A 22,159-nucleotide genomic window follows, 5' to 3' on the forward strand; every position below is an offset into this window, starting at 1 on the left:
TATTCTGCCACCTGCTAGCCGTTTATGAGACAGCAGAGCAGTACAGATCCTTCATGGGCAGGAAGGAGTGCAGCTAGTGTTTGGATACTAGTTTTCACTGCAGTTAGAAAATAAAATGTGATGAATTAGTGAAAAGGCATTAATGAAGGAAACAGTATTGTAGTTTTCTCACAACCTGTACAGATATCCTGCAACTTGCTAATGCTGGCTACTACTACTGTTTTCTCCGTAAATAAGACCTAACAAGAGAATACGGCCTAGCATGGTTTTCCAGGGTGGTCATGATATAAGCCTTAACCCAAAAATAAGCCCCAGTTAAGATCATCAACAACACATGACAGATGTGTTGAATTATAAAATAATATTACTGACACCGGTTGACTGAGGTTATCGTACTCTGCTCGCCATTTTCGGACCATTCGGACACCCAACTACTTCTCTTTGCAGAAAGTCATAAGATTCTTTCCCGGGAGTCCTCCACAATTCTTACTGTAACCTTAATCCTCACTCACACTTGACATTTGAGATCCTTGGCCCATAAACACTAGCAAGTGTACTTTGATTGGTCAAAGTATAGACAACGCACGTAAATCGTGCGCATTTGATAACGAATGGGTGTGGTTGTGTCTTCTTAACTGTCGTCATTTTGGCTGCCACTCCTGTCTCATAAATCTTCAATCAACCCCCCCCCCCAGACAAGATGAGTGCAAAAAGAGAAAGCTATTCCATTGAGTACAAGAAAGGAATTGTGGAGAACTCCCAGGGAAACAATCTGATGGCTTTTTGCAAAGAGAAGAAGTTGGATCTCCGAATGGTCTAAAAATGGCGAGCGTGTACGATAACCTCAGTCAACAGGTGGACGAGGGAAATGCTAAGAAGTGCAAGTGTGGATCAGGCTGGCAACCATTATTTCCTGAGCTGGAAGACATCATCTGTGAATGGATTGCTAACAGGAGAGCATAGGCTTTGGTTGTATGCAGCGCTAATATTCAAGCATTTGCCCTTGCAATGTCACCACAGTTAGAAATATCCCCAGAAGAATTCAAAGCATCACAACATTGGCTGGATGGCTTCCTTCAGTGATATGAACTGTCTCTAAGAAGATTGACAACACTGTTTAAGCTGGAAGATACTGAAGTTATTAAACGTGCACTTGCATTCAAGTCCTTTGTTGATGGCATCGACTTTTCTAAATACCAACTGTCCAACATGATTGCTATGGATGAAATTGCAGTGTTTAAGGGCCAAGGATCTCAAATAACAATTGATAAAAGGGGTGCCTTGTCAATCTACATTCCCTCCACTGGTTATGAAAGTGCACATGTTACCTGTATTTAGGCAATTCATCTAGATGGAAAGAAAACCCCACCTCTAATCATTAGTAATGGCAAGAAAGATAAGATTGAACGTGTTTCAGGCATTTACATTCTTGAAACTGAAAAAGCCTGGTGCACACAAGCAGTTATAAGGAAGTGGGTCGATGTAATGCTGCCACATGTTTTGCAAGGTGGAGAAAGAAGTCTGCTAGTCTGGGCTTCAGCCAGCACTCACCGTGCTAAACACATGAAGAACTTCCTTGCACTGAGAAGAACAGATCAAATAATGATTCCTGCAGGAATGACTGCCTATCTCCAGACTCTTGATATTGCAATAAACAAGCCATTCAAGGACCATTTGCACATGGAACTCAATCACTACATTGAAAATAGATTGGAGAGAAATCAGCTGGAAACTTTGTGAAGCCTAGCCTGCAAGAGGTCATGACTTGGGTGAAGAATTAATGGGATAAAATCACTGACAGCTGTGTTGCCAATGCACTACGAGCAGGCTACATAGACAAGCAGTGCTCATTTAAGGAGAGCTCTATCACTAGGCATGACAGATTGGGGCCAATGGTTCTACAGGAAATGGAGTCGCAAGAAATTCAGGCCAGAATTCGGGGGTTGGAGACTTATGACAATGTTCCAGAAGAAGATGACATGACTGTATTTGAATAACTTTGTCGTTATCAGGGCAACAGAATGGATTGCTTCTGCTTTCAGCTGCCAGCAAGCTGTTGTCAGTTTTTTGACTTTATTGTATTAAGGTAACATTTCATTATCAAGGGGTAATTACAAAGTAAGGCCACTATTTCCCAGACTTCATTTTTATAACTTTCCATCATTCTTCTCTTACGGTTTAAGGAATAAAGAAAGCATCACCACTCAAAAAGTGGCAGTTATTCATCTGTTTTATTCCCCTCCTCCAATACACATGTATTGAGATTATTCTGCACTTTCTGTTAAGCATGAAATATTGCACTGTGAAAGCCAAGGTATAGATATTCTGAAGTTGAAATGTTTGTTGCACTGTTTATATAGAATTCTCACACAACTGTTAACGCGTTACCTAGAACTGTTACCCAATAATGAAAAAGTGCCAAATAAATGTCAATTTGTGTACATGAATAAATGTTGATTTGTGTACATGAATAAATGTCGATTTGTGTACATGAATAAATTAATGAATGTAGATTGTTGTGGGGGGGGGTAAGTAAGGCATCCCCTGATAATAAGCCCTAATGTGTATTTTGGCGGGGGAAAAAGTATAAGTCCCAGTCTTATTTTTGGGGAAATATGGTAGTGAACATCTAGCAATGATACAAATATATTTTACTTTGTAGGTGAGATGAACTGTAACAATTTACAAAGTAGGCGGACATTTTAAAGTAAATTTTTTTAATATGCTTACTGATATGCTAATGCTAGAAAGGTTATATCAAAAATGCTAATGAGCTACACTTTTCTACTTTGATAACATCACCTTTTATTGCTACCTTTAGCTAATCAATAGTTAGAACAGTTTTACACTATTTAACATCCAATAGTATGGAATATTAATGAATGGGCAATAAGTCATAAAACTGATTATAACAAAAGCTACATACCTCTGAAAAGAGCTGAAGAGCACCATTGGCATCCAGCTGTATTTTATTTTTCTGCAACATGTCACTTAGAAGATCGGATGGGTAGAATGTCAAACCTCGTGCCATATTTACGCGATACAGCCATAGATGCTTGGGCTGCAGGATGGCAGGTTCTATGTCATTTGAATGGCAGGTGCCAATCAAATCTAGGAACAAAGGATCCTAAAAAACAGAGACGATAAATATGAACCATACACTGAAACACAAGTCATTACAGATGCTTCTTCTCTTGCCAAAGCTGATTATTTATTTATTTTATTTATAGCAGATGAACTGGATCACTACTCCCCCTTTTCAATTATGATCTTGATACAGAATAAAACTGACCAAACAAATATGGCATTTCACGTTCAACAAAAAGTGATATGCGGGATAATAAAACTGTATAAAAAGCATAACACAGGTAGAGATGTTCAACAAAATAATAAATACAAAATAAATTAGTAAGCACTTAAGTGAAGGCAAGCTGCAAGTGAGTATAACCATGTGGTAGTAACAGACTAGAATAATGGTATAAAATATATAATTCTGAAATACCCACCAACAAAATAAATATCTAAAATTAAACAAACTAGATATGAACAAACCTTATTAGAAGAATGTAAACTCTGGCAGAAATCTAAGCCTGAATTTCTTCTAAAACAGACCTGCATAGCTGGATGTCTCTGTACACCTCTGACATATTTGCAATAATAAAAACCTTGCTTAAATCACACAAAAAAAGATGGAGAAATACTGTCTTCAGGCTATGGAATTATCCTTAATGATCACAATGGAAAAAAGAACTTGGGTGTAACTATTATACATTCAGAAATGTTTAACTTTGCTGTGCACCTCATTCATTCATTCATCACCATCACCATCTTCCTTATCAACCCCCTTTTTCTCATTTGTACATAGGGTTGGGAAGTTAACTCAACTGCCACCTTCTTGGTTCAATGCCACTTTTCTACCTTCTTCAGCAGTTATGCCTGACTGCTGTAGGTCTTTTCTGAAGGAATACATCCATTTCTTTGATGGATGACATTGTTTTCCTCTTGCTTTCTTCCTGTCTCTTCTATCTTTTTCACCAAATCATCTGCTTTCCTACACATGCCTGAACTATCGTAATCTGTTCTCTTTGACCTTCTCTACAATTGGATCTACTCTGCCTTCTGCCCTGATGTCATAATTTCTTCTGTCGCACACTGTGCATCCTACCGCTCATCTCAGGCACTTCATCTCCATCACTTCTAATTTCCACAATTGCTCTGTCTTTGCTGCCCAGATTTCTATCTCACGCAAAAGTACTGGTCATACCACAAATTTGTACATGTTACTTTTCAGCTTCTTTGTCATTCTTCTGTAACACACATCCCCTGACACTGTGCAGTTGGCTGCAGCCCCACTAATTCTAGTGTTGACATCATTCAGACTTCCCCTCTTCCTCAACCATCCCTCTCAGATACTTGACTCTGTTAACCTGCTCAACTGTTTTCTCTTATGTTTCATTTTCATCTCCTTCTATTTTTCATCAATTGCTGCTGTGACAACTGACTTGTCTGTAATCAATTTCATCCCATGAACCTTCAGTTTTGCATTCTATGTCCATATCATTTGCTGAAGTTCATGTTCAAAGTCTGCTTGTAATGCTACATTGTCTGCATACATCAACTTTATTGATCTGCCCCTTCCAGCTCTTTTGCTAATGTTGCCCATCTTCACTATGAACAACAGTGGGTTCAGAACCATGAAGCACCCCATCCCACTGGGAACCCCTTTGTGAGTCTAAACACTGTACTTATATCACTGGGTACCTATACATAGCATGCACTAATTCTATTAAGGCTTCTTCCAAGTCTAGGAATTCCCATTTAGACTCTCCTCATCTCTAGCTTCTTCTCCACTATCTATCTCGCTGCAAACAATGGGTCAGTTATACTGGATTCTGACTGGAATCCAAACTGCTCATCTTCCACCTTACATTCTAGTGTTTAGCATATTTGTTTATCAATCACCTCCAGCACTTTCATGCAGTGTTAACAAGGGTTTGATATCTCTACATTGTCCACAGTTGTGAATGTTTCTTTTGTTCTTGTAAACTGGCAATAGAATGCTAATTCTCTACTCTTCTGGGATACACCTTTCTCTCCATACTGCTTTGAACACCATCAGGAGCCATATCTTCCCTAAATCACCCAATTTCTTGATCATATCTGCCACACCCTTATCTAAGCCTGCTGCTTTTAACTGACTTCATTTTTCCTTAATGATTTTCTTACTTTCTCTACGCTGGATTCTTCCTTCTCTTTCATTATAAGCTGTGTATGAGGCACTACAGCTTCTGTGGGGTCTTCTTCATTCAAAAGCTGCAAGCAGTACTCCTTCTATATGCTTTTGATGTCCTGTGAACTGGTAAGCAGGTTGTTGCTAGCATCTCTTATGAATGCTGTCTAACAACTATCTTCTTTATTTTTCTGGCTCTACCTTGCAGTCTGATAGAGTTTATTTGTGGTATCGGCTAAGTCACTTACCACGAGCTGGAACAGTGCCTCAGATGCATTCTTGTTTGCTTTTGCAAATGCTGTCTTAGCCTCTTTGTTAGCCAAGCAGTATTCCTTCTCAGCCTGTTCGTCTTTCCTATCTCCCAGTTTTTCTGGAACTCTGTCCTTTTGGCAACCTGCTGGACTTTTGTATTCTACCACCAGCTTTCCTTATGTTTATTTCCACACCTGGTTTGGCCACATATCTGTTTATAGTTTTCTCACTTGCTGTTTAGAGATGCTGACAGTCTTCTTCACGTTCCTCTATTTTGTCTTCTTCTTGACCTGCTAGAGCCCAGAGTATTTCCTTGAACTCTTGTCCTTTTGTTCCAGTCAACTCAACTTCCATATCTTCAGATTAGTCTCTGTTGATGTTAAGAGGTCTACCTGGGTTGCTTGTTGGCCACTCTTGCATGTGTTCTTGTGAATGTCCGTTTTACTGATCCATGTGTTGGCAACCATCAAGCCATTTGTCAGAAATATATCTAGAATGGCCTATCTTTCTTTATTCTTGCTGTTTAATCCATGCAGACCTAGACGGTCCTCATATCCTGCTCTAACTGTTCTGATATAAGCATTCAGGTGCCCCATTATCAACACCAGCCGTACTGCCCTGCATTATCTAGTAGATCTCGTAAATGTTGTCTGAATGCATTATTTTCCATGACATCTCAATTCTGCTGTGGAGCTCGAGCTAAGATTATAAATACTATTCTATCTTTCCAATGAAGTCTGATTGCTGTGAGTCTATAACAAATTCTGATGACATTCCTAACTGTTTTTAACAGACTCTCTCTCTCTCACCACAATTCCACACTATTTCTAGTCTTCTCTCACCCTGAGTAGTAGATTTTGGGTCCCAAGCCAAGTGGCTTTGCTGCACTGGCCTCCCAGTTTGTCTCCTAGATTTATCTGTCAGTCAACTTATGTTCATTGGAACAATCCATGGTTCATGTTTGGCAGGCTGATTGGTTTTACATTGAGCTGTCACTCAACAGAACTATCCCAGGTAATGCTGGCTGGATAGTGCAACACCAGACAGTCAGTAGCTTATTGATAGAGGGCTTCTGGGCATTATGATGTGCACACACACTAGTCAACAGAGTAACATACACTACTCATAGCATTAGCAAGGGTCCATTGCATAGGTCAGTATAGGCCTGGTCCTCAACCCCCTTATCACTGACAAATACATATACCCACCTAGAGCCAATTTTATACCTTCAAGTGGCTAGCCTTGGCATGTGGCACAGTCTGTAGTCCATGTTCCACTATCTAGAGGATAGTGCTCATAACAGCTGATGCCTAAAGCAGTTGTTCTTCACAGCTCCTCCACTGTCACGCACTACCCAGAGTCTGTGCCCATGACTCCTTTTAATTTTTGGATTAGTATGAGGTGGAAAAACACAGCATGATTTTGAAAGGTGGGAGGAACCTAAAATAGATGTGGGGAGAACATGCAAACTCCAGAAAGGCATTGGCTGTTGATAACGATCAAACATTGAACCTTGAGCTTGGGAGTTAAAGACCTTAATCATTATACCAACCATGTCAGTGACACAAAGCAGCTTGGAAGGGGATGACATGATGGTAAGAAAGAAACTGGATAACCTGTGTGTCCAGGAGAGAAGGCAGAGGGGCAGTGCAATAAAATGACTTGGCTAAGTATACAAAGTCTACTACTATTCAGGCAGAGGACAGACTAGACAAGGTGTGGGAACTGTGGTGAGGGACAGTCTGCTGAAGAAAATAAGAAATGTTGTGCAAATATCAAACATTAATGGACTGAAACCCTAGTAGCTGCGCTTAAAATTAACTCACAAAAAATAATACATATATCAATAATGTATATGCCTTCTAGTGCAGACAGATCAGCTTCTGATGACACACTACCCTGCATAACTGCAAACATAATACATGAAACAATGATTCTAGGTGATTTATATTGACTGTCCCATGTATACTCAAAGCTATTCACCCTGGTATCAGTCTATGCAGGGTAAAACAATTAGCACACATGACCACAAGGATAAAAAGAGTTAGTGACAAATAAAACATTTTGCACTGGACACTAACACTAGATCCCTGCTTTATTTACCATAAAATAAGCACAGAGACATAAATAGCCCAGGTTTAGCCATATGGAAACATACCAAAATACATAAAAACATTCAGTTTAAAAATGTCAGAAATATAACCAACTTCAATACAGAAACCTTCTTCCTATGTTTAAGCATAGCAAATGGGATCCATTAAAAACATGACACAGTAACTCACTACAACAAAATCTTCTTCTCTATATTAAACTCCCTAGCACCTCAATGCTGGAAAAGAGCTATATCAAATTTGCACCATGGCTTAAACCAAGTACAAAAAGCTAATACATAACAGAAATAAAGTCTGAAAAACTGTCATTAAAAAAAAAAAAAAATGCAACAAACAATATGCAGCAATATTAGCACTTATAAAATTAACTAGGATTACTATCCTAAAGACTAAACAAAAACTTACAGGAAAACCACTGAAAAACGTTAGAACAGTTGTGGTCAACAGTTTATAAACTCATACGTGGTCAAAAATCACAACCCTGCCCATTCACAGATAAGACAAACTGCAACACAGCTCATAGATTTAATTTATACTACATAAATGTTGCTAACACCCTTTATAAACCCAATGCACCCAACATATCAATGAGTGATGTTCACTCTGTCACTACTAACCTACTCACCTATCGGAAGTCCTATCAGCACAATAAAAACTTGTTCAAAAACTTAAACTTGTACATCACTCTCTCCAAGAAGGATTACTCCCAAGATTCTTGAAACAGTCAAATGGTATTCCTTTAAATAAAGGTGGTAAATCACTTAATCTAGCAAACTATAGACTTATAGCTATATTGTCCCCTCTGTCTAAAATGCTTGAGAAATGTGTCCACATACAGTTGATCAACTACATAACAGACAGAGAGTTACCTTACACAACACAGTATGGATTTAGGTCAAGCCACAGCACAGAAATAGCTTTACTATCTTTCATAAACTATACTCATGACAGATGAAATCAAGGTATAATGGATGAATCCCTACTTTTAGAGTTATTCAGAGCATTTGATACAGTTTCACATCCCATACTATTATTCAGACTCAAGGAACTTGGCCTCACAAACAATACAATCTGTTGGTTTAAAAGTTACCTCAGTCATGAACACAATGTGTACAATGGGCTGATGTGCTGTCAACTCCTCAACAAGTAACAGCAGGTGTGCCATAAGGTTGAATAGCACGACCTTTACTTTTTAGCATATAAATAAAATGCATACACTCTCTCACCCAGCAGCTCTAATTGAATATGCAGATGACTCAACAATAATTTGTGCTGTCTCTTGGATAAAACAACTCCAAGATGACATACAGCGCTCATATTCAAAAACTGAAAACTGGATAGAAAAATCTGGAATATGCCAAAATCCAAATAAAACTGAAATAACAGTAGTTTTTCCTTCAACCGAGCAATCAAACTGTTGTTATTTAAATGTTTGAAAGTTATGTGCTTACCATAATGACAGATCTGTGTTGTATGATTTTCATCTGGTTCAATGTATGGGTTGTCGGATCCAATAGGATCTGATCTCAGCAAGACTTTGAAGCTTTTATGATACCAGGGCTTTGACTCCTCCCCTACCCATAATTCCCTGTACTCTATTCTAGCACCTCAGATCGAGTTTGCCCCTTTAAATAACCAATGTTATCAGATGCAGAAAAACTTCATAAGTCTCATAATCAATCAACCAGATAGGAAAGGAAATGAAACAGTCAACAGAACTGTATACAGACAGGGTACAAAGTGATTGCCATTTGGTCATCTCAAAACTATACATGTCAATTTAGAAGGGGGCAGGAAAAGGAGGTTCAATCGGATAAAAATCAGACAGCATGGATCTATTGTTATGGTAATACATAATTTTCATATCCAATGTTGTTTATTTTAATCCAATTCAACATATGTGACAGGTTCCCAAGCTGTCTTTCTGGGTGATATCAAGGAAGGATATTCCTGAGTATTGTGGAACCAAATGACGAATGTGATCTGGACTGTACATCCAACTTATAATGAGACAAAAAGTTATGGACTGTTGACCAAGTTGCTTCTGCACATATATCATCAATGGGCATCCTCTTTGCAAAGGTCATTAAGGTAGCCACTGCTCTATTAGAGTGAGCCTTTTCTTTGGTTAGTAATGTCGGACTTTATTAATTATAGAATGCAATCTGGCAATCACTGTGATAGTGCTACTTTCGATATTGCTTTCCCCCTCCTTTGTTTTGAAAAGACGATAAACAACTGATCAGAGCCATTAAATTGTTTTGTTCCATGGAGGTAAAACCTGAGTTGATGATGAACATCTGGCATATGTAAAGTATATTCACCTTTGAGAATTGTGAAAAAATACTGGTATATCTATAGATTGATTTGGATTTGCTTCAAATGCCACTTTTGGGAGAAAGGACAGGTTAGTTCTCAGTGAAACTCTATCTTTATGAAAGATGAGATATGGAGATTTACATGAAAGTGCCTGCAATTCTGACACCCTTCTGACTGAAGAGAATGATACCAGAAAAAAACGTCTTCCAGGAGAGAAATTTAAGGTCTATAGTAGCTGCAGGTTCAAAGGGATATTGAGTCAAAGCTTGCAGCATTAAGGTAGCATCCCAAGGGATAACTGGACCTCTGATCGATGGCTGTAGGAGAATGGAGCTTTCAAGGATGCTAAAGACAATGTCCAAAATACGTTCTGTGCTATAGCCAAAGTCCCACCATACAAATATGCAAAATCCAAAGAACAAGAATGGTAGGACACTGCTGAAATTTCTTCCTTCTTTATTAAAACACACAAATACTTCCAAGGATGAGCGCTTTCGGGTAGTAACCCTTCATCAGATAAAATAGGAACAAACACTCCAACAATTTAAATTATCTAGTAACCAATAGGTTGTCAGTAAAAATTCCGCCTTTTTTGCAAGGCGGGCTTTAAACGTACAGCATCATTTAGTCCTGGATTCCTGTGTGCCATCAATTCCAATATCCATTTAGACTCTAAGGATTCTGTTAATAGTTTAATATCTCCCCCTCTGTTGTTTAATCTAACATTAACTATAGCTCTAAATTGAAATGTATGTGTAGGGTTCTTTTCAATATGCCTATAGAGGGCATTATGTACATCCTTATTCCTTATGGAGGATAGATGTTGAAGTATCCTCACCTTGAACATATTGTTGGTCTTTCCAACATAGAATCCAGAACATTGTAAACATTCTGCTATATAGACCAAATTACTTGTCCTGCAAGTGGCCCTTGCCTTGAAGTTGAAAACCATGCCACTAACAGGATGTGTAAAGGTAGTATCCTTATTAATAATGGAACATGCTTTACAAAAGCCACACGGAACACTACCCACTGAATCTTTGAATGGTTGTGTGGTGGTTAAAGTTTTTTCCCCACATAACAAATCTTTTAAATTTTTGTTCCTCCTATAGCCAAAACTAGGTCTAGTCCCTACAATGCTTCTTAACTTGTTGTCACTCCTTAAGATATTCCAATTTTTATTGACTATTCCCCTTATATCTTCTATATTATTACTATAGGTAAGGAACAATTTGGGATCTTCCATTTTATACTTGGCAGATGAAGATGCCTGTCCTTCTCCTGTCTTACATGTGAGCCACGGTTTAAACTTACTAGCCCTTTTTTGTTTGTTACTATTGACAACCTTGTCAATTGTCTTTGGAAGGGAGGCTCTGGATTACTGGAGAAATTTGTGGCATGTTTACACTCCACTACTTCCTTTTTTAGATTTACATTGGAATATTCAGATACACAGATAGCTTTTTTGAATACATGTATTACAAGAAATGACACAGGTTTTTCTTCTAATTTAGAGAGGAAGGAGTGTTGGAAAAGCACTCTGTTATGCTTTGACAGCATGCATCCTCGTTATATGTTTCAAAATATTATACAGGGACAGATAGGCAGGACATCCAGGTTATGCTTGGATGATACCCAATATGAGAAAGAAATAATGGAGTTAAAACGCAATTTTTGTGACAGGGGCTATAAAGAAGAATTAGTAAACAAGGTTGTCAATAGTAACAAACAAGAAAGGGCTAGTAAGTTTAAACCGTGGCTCACATGTAAGACAGGAGAAGGACAGGCATCTTCATCTGCCAAGTATAAAATGGAAGATCCCAAATTGTTCCTTACCTATAGTAATAATATAGAAGATATAAGGTGAATAGTCAATAAAAATTGGAATATCTTAAGGAGTGACAACAAATTAAGAAGCATTGTAGAGACTAGACCTAGTTTTGACTATAGGAGGAACAAAAATTTAAAATATTTGTTATGTGGGGAAAAAACTTTAACCACCACACAATCATTCAAAGATTCAGTTGGTAGTGTTCCGTGTGGCTTTTGTAAAGCATGTTCCATTATTAATAAGGATACTACCTTTACACATCCTATTAGTGGCATGGTTTTCAACTTCAAGGCAAGGGCCACTTGCAGGACAAGTAATTTGGTCTATATAGCAGAATGTTTACAATGTTCTGGATTCTATGTTGGAAAGACCAACAATATGTTCAAGGTGAGGATACTTCAACATCTATCCTCCATAAGGAATAAGGATGTACATAATGCCCTCTATAGGCATATTGAAAAGAACCCTACACATACATTTCAATTTAGAGCTATAGTTAATGTTAGATTAAACAACAGAGGGGGATATATTAAACTATTAACAGAATCCTTAGAGTCTAAATGGATATTGGAATTGATGGCACACAGGAATCCAGGACTAAATGATGCTGTACCTTTAAAGCCCACCTTGCAAAAAAGGCGGAATTTTTACTGACAACCTATTGGTTACTAGATAATTTAAATTGTTGGAGTGTTTGTTCCTATTTTATCTGATGAAGGGTTACTACCCGAAAGCGCTCATCCTTGGAAGTATTTGTGTGTTTTAATAAAGAAGGAAGAAATTTCAGCAGTGTCCTACCATTCTTGTTCTTTGGATTTTGCATATTTGTATGGTGGGACTTTGGCTACAGCACAGAACGTATTTTGGACATTTGCTTTGGTTTTGGTTCGATTGTGCTATGCATGCTTTGGATAATAAGAAAACTGGAACATGTTCTGCTGTAAACCCTGTGGAAGGAGGAACAAGAGGAGAGCCCTTTGGCATGGGCTTCAATGGTCTCATGGCCCAGGTAAATCCACTGCTCAATTTGGGGTTTGCTGTCAGCAAGGTAGACTTGGCTAGCAACAGAGTCCCTGTAGCCATGGATAAAAATTTTGATAATTTGTTACATGACTTGAGCTATAAGGCAGGAAGACTGCAACGCCTGAGATGGCAAACGTACCATCTAGAAGCCTGTCAACAGTATGGCATAGTACCATGGGGCATGAGGATTTTATGTATGCCCATGCAGGGCGAAAGATATCCTGAGCTACTTGCAAGGTGGCAGTCCTTGAACATTCAAACTAGCTTCAAATATATGGATATTATCAATGATTTCTTTGCCCCAGAAATAGCTCTACTTAGCAAAGAAGTGGAAGCTTTACGAAATAAATTAGAGTCTGAGTTCAGTGAAACTGTTTATGTGACGCGTTTGAAACAGTTGTATGGTACGCTTACAGAGAGTGATGAGAAATTACGCGTACAAAAGACAAACAAATTGAAAAGAGATTACGAAAATTTTACCCAAGGTAATATCTTCGTTTGGCCGAGGAACAGAGGGCAACGTTCCATCATGGGCGAAGCAAGCACTGTTAAGCCGTCTCGACGTCAACAAGAGGGGAGGAGTTTCACGGAGTGTACAATGGAACCCACTGTTAGAGAGATGACTGATGGCTCTGATTCATCACACGCAAGAAACAACAACGGATTGTCTGCAGGAGCACATGCAGGGGAGCTCAGAGTCGTAGATGTTACTGATGAGGTTTCTCAAGCAGTAACACAACTTGAGAATACTTTATACACAGTGACTACACCATCCAATAACCTGCATGCCAATAATCAAACTGAAACGGTAACCTCCGAAGCAGGAGGCATGGGAGCACGCCCTAAGATTACACAGGGACGCCAACGTTTTTTGGAATTGCTTCCAGCTCCTGTCAAGAAACGAGGAGCTTGGAAACGGTCTTCCAGTGAGGGCAGGGACCCGAACAAAAGGAGGAGAATTCTGGATTGACTTTTAATGACAATATTGGTATTGTTTTTAATTTATCCTCTCATGTTTTAACTAAAGATGAGTTGTATGTCTTAAGGTATGTCCTTTGTGCCCAGCAGGGCAAGCATTTTTAATGAAGTCATTTTAGACATAATGATGTTTTGTAGGAATTTGGCTTTAAGATGTATTTTTGGTACCAGAGGTGAGAGCAAAACTTTACTGAAAAAACCTAGTTGTTATGTACCACCTTTCTCTCCAGCACTAAATCTATTTATCAATAGCTGTGAACAAGATTTACAGGATTATTTTTTAACAAGGGAGTCTCAAAAATTTTATAATTTAACACAGGCTCAAAATAAAGTGTTGTTTGATCTAAGCTGCAACAAGGACATAGTTATTAAGATGGCTGATAAGGGAGGTGCGGTGGTGGTGCTTGATACAACTTGTTATGAATGAAAATTGCAGGGTATATTATCAGATAAGGATACATACGTTCCGATTAACCCCGTAGGTATTAAACTTTTGGTTGATAAGGTACACAAAAGTTTGCAACAACTGAATTTTGAAATGAGAATTAATGATGATTTATTTCAATTTTTATGGGTTGAAACTGCTGTTACTCCCATTTTCAAAGCTTTACCTAAAATTCATAAGTGTACTGTGGGCCCACCTCTTCGACCCATTGTTTCAGGTAGAGGGTGGGTCACTGAAAACATCTCAATATGCTTAGAGTACACACTACGCCCCTACGTTGATAAGGTGACTAGTATATTAAAAGACACAGGTGATTTCCTGAAGAGAATGGGAGAAGTTAATGATATGAAACCACAGGGAGATCTTTTGATGGTGACGTTGGATGTCCAGAGCCTATTCACTGTTATTAACAATGAATATGGTATATATGCCATAGGTGAAGTTATGAGAAATATGGGAGAAGAAGAGAGCAAAATAGCTTTGGTCAGAACATTGTTGACCTTAGTTTTGGAGAACAATGCTTTTATAGGAGCTAAGCAGACTTATAGACAAGCACAGGGGGTAGCCATGGGCACCCCCTGTGCAAACACCTATGCCAATTTGGTCCTTTGGTATTGGGAGAAAATTATCATATTTGGGAATCAGGAATGGATGCAACACATATACATATATTCCCGTTTTGTGGACGATGATTTTATTCTTTGGAAGGGAGGCTCTGGATTACTGGAGAAATTTGTGGCATATTTACACTCCACTACTTCTTTCTTTAGATTTACATTGGAATATTCAGATACACAGATAGCTTTTTTGGATACATGTATTACAAGAAATGACACAGGTTTTTCTTCTAATTTACATAGGAAGGAGTGTTGGAAAAACACTCTGTTATGCTTTGACAGCATGCATCCTCGTTATATGTTTCCAAATATTATACAGGGACAGATAGGCAGGACATCCAGGTTATGCTTGGATGATACCCAATATGAGAAAGAAATGACGGAGTTAAAATGCAATTTTTGTGACAGGGGCTATAAAGAAGAATTAGTAAACAAGGTTGTCAATAGTAACAAACAAAAAAGGGCTAGTAAGTTTAAACCGTGGCTCACATGTAAGACAGGAGAAGGACAGGCATCTTCATCTGCCAAGTATAAAATGGAAGATCCCAAATTGTTCCTTACCTATAGTAATAATATAGAAGATATAAGGGGAATAGTCAATAAAAATTGGAATATCTTAAGGAGTGACAACAAGTTAAGAAGCATTGTAGGGACTAGACCTAGTTTTGGCTATAGGAGGAACAAAAATTTAAAAGATTTGTTATGTGGGGGAAAAAACTTTAACCACCACACAACCATTCAAAGATTCAGTGGGTAGTGTTCCGTGTGGCTTTTGTAAAGCATGTTCCATTATTAATAAGGATACTACCTTTACACATCCTGTTAGTGGCATGGTTTTCAACTTCAAGGCAAGGGCCACTGCAGGACAAGTAATTTGGTCTATATAGCAGAATGTTACAATGTTCTGGATTCTATGTTGGAAAGACCAACAATATGTTCAAGGTGAGGATACTTCAACATCTATCCTCCATAAGGAATAAGGATATACATAATGCCCTCTATAGGCATATTGAAAAGAACCCTACACATACATTTCAATTTAGAGCTATAGTTAATGTTAGATTAAACAACAGAGGGGGAGATATTAAACTATTAACAGAATCCTTAGAGTCTAAATGGATATTGGAATTGATGGCACACAGGAATCCAGGACTAAATGATGCTGTACGTTTAAAGCCCGCCTTGCAAAAAAGGCGGAATTTTTACTGACAACCTATTGGTTACTAGATAATTTAAATTGTTGGAGTGTTTGTTCCTATTTTATCTGATGAAGGGTTACTACCCGAAAGCGCTCATCCTTGGAAGTATTTGTGTGTTTTAATAAAGAAGGAAGAAATTTCAGCAGTATCCTACCATTCTTGTTCTTTGGAAGGATGCTAAAGAAGAATTATTGTAACCCATGTGAAAATTACATATTGCTGCCATTTGCACTTTAATAGTGGAATAACTACAGCTTCTATCAAAAGGTCAGCAAGAAATTCTAAGGAAGATGGAGTGGCTGCAGAGAAAGGGTCTATTTCTTTAAAAGCAGCCCAGGTCAAAAACTTTTTCCATTTGTTATGGTATACTTTCTTTGTAGATGGCTTCTTAGAAGCTGAAATAATTTTAACAACTGTTGTGGAAAGCCTGGCATCTCTGGCTATTGTTGGAATTGGGGAAACCATGCGGTTAGCTTCATGAACTTTTGGTCCTGAGGAGGTGGTCTAGATGGGTGAGTAAGAAGATCTGGATAATGATCTAGCATCCATGAAAGATGTTGAAGTAGAGGGTATAGAAAATGGAACCATGTCTGTAATGGCCAAAAGGGGGCAATGAGGATCACCTTGGCATTGCACTGCCTTGTTTTCTGTATAACTTTGTTCATTAAGGGGAGAGATAGAAAGATATAAAGAAGCCCTGGAGGCCAGTTGTGGACCAGAGCATCCCTCAGTGTTTGGCCCTGTGGAGGGATCAGGGAAAAATAACTCCTGCCCTTGCTGTCGAGATGGAACATTGGTGTTTCTGGGTGGAAAAGGCATCTTTTGATAACCACTATGCCACATGTTTTTTCAGACCTGTGTAATACATATCTTTCTGTGTAAAGGATGAATATTCTGGGTCCATTGTTCCACTAGGGTCCATTGAAGCACTCTCATGTGGTATTGAGCCAGAAGAACCATCAGAATTGAATAAGTCATAAGCCCTAGAAGATGCAGGATTAGCCTTGTTCAGGGAGAAAGGTGAGAAAGTACCTGCATTGCCACTAACTGGAGCCAATATACCATGTGCTGGGGAAGGCTAACAATTTTCAACTATATGTCGAGGTGGCATCCAACAAATTTTATTTGTTGTGTTGGAACCAGTTGAAATTTCAGAAAATTTACTGTTACCCCTAAATCCAGTAACAGTTGAAGCACTAGGTGTTGGTGGCATTTGAGAAGATGCTTGGATGTAGCAGTTAGGAGCTAATTATCCAAATAGGGGAAAACTTGGATCCCAAGCAGAGGCAGGTACACTGCTACCAATGCCATTATATTGGTGAACACCCTGGGGGCTGTGGTGACACCAAAAAGCAGTGGTCTGAATTGATTGATTCACAACTGAAAACAGAGATATATCCAGGAGTGCTTCACTATTTTCTGAAGATAGAAATCATCTTTGAGATATGTGAAGCACATCCAATCGTCCTTCTTCAACAGAGGCAGAATGGATTGAACCATGACCATCTGGAATTCATCTGGTGTACAAATTGACTGAGATGACTTAGATCTAAAATTGGTCTTTAGTCCCCTGTCTTCTTTAGCACTAAAAAGAATCTTGAATAGACTCCAGACTCTAATTGGTCACAAGGGACCAGCTGGATGACTCTTTTTTTTCTAGCAGCTTGGCTATCTCTATTGCTGCTCTTTCCCACGCTGATTGGGTGGATGAGAGATATTTCTCTTGTTCTGTGGTGGAAGGAAAAATGGGATGGAATAGACTCTGGATATTATCTTTAACACTATAAACTGCAAATGGTCAATACTACAACTCAGGTACAGTCAGATATATTCGATAAAACAACCACGTCAAAACAAAAAACAAGTTTGTTCTGCAAAGCTTTCGGGTCAAACACCCTTCCTCAGTGCATTATAAAAATAAGTGATACATACATTTTAAACAGGAACATCATTAAATCACATGTCAGACAGCTAACCTATCACACATTCTTCCCTCCCCCTTATATAATTTGAATAAAATAGTTGAAACATTAAAAACCTATATTTAATTTCACTCAAGGCATACTAAATTTCCTTCTATTTTTATTATTAAATTTCTGTTTTTTTAATTAAAATAGGCTTTATACTAACCACACTGTTAATACCTGGTTTATAATCTGCCCTTAACCTTATAATCCATTCATATTCCCTTATTTCCAGAATAGTGTTCAAGTCCCCACCTCTAACACCTATAGTTATGCTATCTGTAACTCTAAATTTAAAATAATGCCTAGGGCCATTATCCATCATATGCTTACTCAATGCATTTGTACCTATATTCCTTCTGATATCAGATTCGTGCTCCACTATCCATTCCCTTAAGTCTCCTAGTAGTCTTCCCCACATAAAATGGGGGGCAGGCTACACAGGTGGCTAGGTATACTACCTGTGCTGTATTACAATTTGCATAACAGTGGAATAAGAACTCCTTTTTTGTTAAGGGATGTACAAATTTATCTTATCCTTCATAAATATCTTCACAACAGCTACAATTAAAATGTTTAGTTGTACCTATTTTACTAGATGGGCCTATTGTTGTTGCTTGTTTAAAATCTTTATAACATAGCTTCCTCTTCAAACGTTCTGAATTTCTATAAGGAAATAAGGGTTTTTCTCCTATTGTTTCCCTCAGCTCAGGCATTGCCATAAAGATTGTCCAATTTTTTTGTACTATTCATTTCACTTCCTCTGTATTTAGGTTAAAAGTGGTAAAATACCTAATTACATTATTTTTTCTTTCTTTTTTATCTAATTCTACTAGTTCCATTACTTTATTCACATAAATTGGACTATATTTACCTAATCCTCCATCAACAACTTCCTTACATATCTCCTCTACCATCTCAGGCTTATAACCATTCTTTATAAACTCATCCACCATCTCTTTAATTTGTATTTCAAACTTTGTGTGCTCTGTATTGAGTATACTAGTCCTAACCATTTGTGCTTTTAAAATACCTTTAAAAAAGTATGTGGAGCATGCATGCTACCTCTATTTACATATCTACTGATATGTACCTCTTTCTTTTATATAATAGTTTCAATATTCCCATGCTTTTTTATAGATCTATATCCAAGAACATCATTCTATCTTTTGAAGCTGACATTTTACATTTTAAAAGTTTGCAGCTGCACTTAGATAGTCCATATAGTCATTTAGTTGTTGTAAGGGTCCATAACAAATCAAAAAGCAATCATCTACAAACCTTTGATAAAAACAAATTTTTCTAGTCAAAATATTAGAGTTACTTGGAACATAACATTTCTCCCATTCATAGAATACAAGGTTGGCGTCCAAATTCGCCACAGGGGTACCCATGGCCACCCCTTCTAGTTGTAAATAGACCTCATTATCAAAAATAAAAGTATTGTTGGTTAGAACCAATTCCAGCAATAAACAAATATTTTCAATCTGTCTAGCTGGTAATTTCACTTCAGTATTTAAGACGTCTCTTATAGATTATATCCCATAATCATTAGGTATTATAGTAAAGAGAGATGTTATATCTAGAGTCACAAACAAAAAATCGTTACCTTTTTGTTTAGAATACTATTCATATAGCTTAGTCAAAAAGCATTTGTATCTTTTAAAATACTGGGACATTTACTCAAAAAAAAACACTTTAATATTTCTGTAAATACTTAGAGATAGGCTCAGTCATCCACCCACCACCTGAGACTATAGGTCTCGAGGGGGATTCTCCATAGACTTATGCAGTTTCGGGATGCCATAAATTTGTGGTATTTTCGGGCAGGAGATAATAAAATAGTTAAACTGTTCAGTTGTTATATCACCAGAATTTTGAAGGTCATAAATAACCATATTTATCTCTGAAATAAGCCTCTTAACATCATTAAATGTTATTTTTTTAAAAGTCTCCACATCCTGTAGTAAAGTTTTAAAACTTGGAATATACTTATCTCTATCCATTATTACTATAGCACCTCCCTTATCCACCTGTTTAACTACTATATTGTTATTAGTAATCAATTGCTGTAATGCTTCATGTTCCTCATGTCAAATTTTAAAATCTCCTTGTCTTTGGTAGAGAATACAACTCCCTAAGTTCATCTTCTATTAAATTTAAAAAGGCTGTTACTACAGGACAACTAATAGGCAAAAAAGTGCTAGATCTTTTACACATTACTGCATCATTGACTTCCATTACTTTTAAAGATCAGTTTCAAGTTTATATTTTGTGCAAATAATTTCAGATCTGTCACTGCCTTTACTATATCATCAATAGCATTAGGTATAAATTTAAGTCCTTTGCTAAGAAGCTTTAAGTGCGCTTAGACAAATTAACAGTACCTTGCTGTATCAGAGTTATTGCCGTGCTGTTTTGTTTTGAAAAGTAGGGCTGCTGTTTTTCCTTTTCATTTCATTGATTAACTCGTGCTGCTGTCACTGCAAAGAACACACTCTCGACCTGGGCATTTTGCTGTATATCCACTTTCTCTAGTAATTTCAATTGAAAAGGGGAAAGAGATGACAGTTGTAGTTGGTTCATTTTCCCAGATGGCTGAGAGGAATTCTGAAAGTTGTTGGCACCCTTCGGTGATAGTTTAGGCCTAACTACTTCCTCTCCATCTGCTTCTAGCTCGTAGCTGTTGTTTCAGTTGTGGGCGTTGCTAGTGACTGATTCGAGGAGATCACGTGATTGGACGATATAGCATGCTGCATCTACATGCCTCCATTGGTATTGGACAACTGTTGTTTGGACTTACCAGGAAGTTCAAAGTTATCCATTTCATCCATTTTTTTTCTTTTCTTTCATATTAACGATCTTTGTAACATACATTCTTGGCCAAGAAAAAATATGGCCAGACTTAAAGTCATTTAAGTCACGCAACAATTTTTGTCTTTTCTTGGCTTCTAATTTGACATTAATCAAATGCAAGCGATCTAGTGCGTCTTGATAAAGAGTCACTGAGTCAGTAAAACAAGGCATATTTACCAAGTCATTTTCTAATTTGACAATGCTCTCTTCCAATTCCTTTTCTACAGGTACGAAATAGCTGTTTATTAAGCACATTTATTCAGCGCTTAACTTCAAATTTAATTGTTGCCACTGTTTAAGTAGGTCTAAGTAGGTATTAGCATGTGAGGGTATTTTTAGGATTCTAAGCCCACGAGGAACTACGCCCAACTCCAAATAAGCCTGAAAGCTTAACCACTGCTATTGGAGCTGCTTAAAAGTTTGCACCTTCTTTTCCAAGATGTCCAAAGTCTTTTCAAAATCTTGTACCGACTGGTCAGTGGTTCCCAGTGGTAAAGGTGCATTCAGAGTCAAATTCAATAGTGGATTACCTTCTCTTGACAGAAGACCTCTTATTGTAGTATTCCATTCACAGTTCACTTCCATTAGGCTGGCTAACAACTTCACTCCCTTGATATTTCTGACGCTCACAGTATTGGCCAAAATAAATAAACTATAAACTGCAAATGGTCAATACTACAACTCAGGTATAGTCAGATATATTCGATAAAACAACCACATCAAAACAAAAAAAAGTTTATTCTGCAAAGCTTTCGAGTCAAACATCCTTCCTCAGTGCATTATAAAAACAAGTGATACATGCATTTTAAATAGGAGCATCATTAAATCACATGTCAGCCAGCTAACCTATCAGGTCTATATTAGAACATCGAAGTCTTGAAACTTCGAATGTTCTAATATCGACCCCTATTCAGCGAACACTGAAAGTAGCAAAGCTGCAGAACATCAAATTTTTTTCCTATGGAAAGAATTCAGTTCATAGGTTCATAGGTAGGTACTAGGCTATCAGCCCAAGGGCCTACGTAAGCCTAGCCAACAAGGTTCCCTGGCTTACGCCACCCATGAAAGTTATTTTCCTGTGCCACTGTTGAGCAGAGACACAGAAGTGATCCCCTGGGTGTATTTCCTATTTCCCATTCACTCATCAAGATTTTTCTTGAAGAGTGCTAATGAAGAACTTTGCTTGACATAGATTGGTAGCCTGTTCCAGAGTATGGGAAGTCTCCTGGACAGGAATCTATCCCTCCAGCATATCCTGTTTATTGTGGTGACAAGGTTTAGGTCCCTAGAGCATGCAGCTCGGAGGGATTGAGATTTCTTTAGGTGTAGCATGT

General features: G+C 37.9%; 1 protein-coding gene across 1 annotated transcript in view; it reads right to left on the reverse strand.

Moving 5' to 3' along the window:
• CFAP65 (cilia and flagella associated protein 65) overlaps positions 1 to 22,159 on the reverse strand; it is a 2,328,717-nt gene that overhangs the window by 1,563,282 nt on the left and 743,276 nt on the right. The window contains exon 10 of the mRNA XM_044075222.1: positions 2,927 to 3,127. Within this exon, the coding sequence (XP_043931157.1) occupies positions 2,927 to 3,127 (201 nt within the window). The remainder of the gene's footprint in view (positions 1 to 2,926; positions 3,128 to 22,159) is intronic.

Source organism: Protopterus annectens, chromosome 6.part0, assembly GCF_019279795.1.
Source record: "Protopterus annectens isolate FY-2018-M chromosome 6.part0, PAN1.0, whole genome shotgun sequence".
In the NCBI taxonomy this organism is placed as follows: Eukaryota; Metazoa; Chordata; order Ceratodontiformes; family Protopteridae; genus Protopterus; species Protopterus annectens.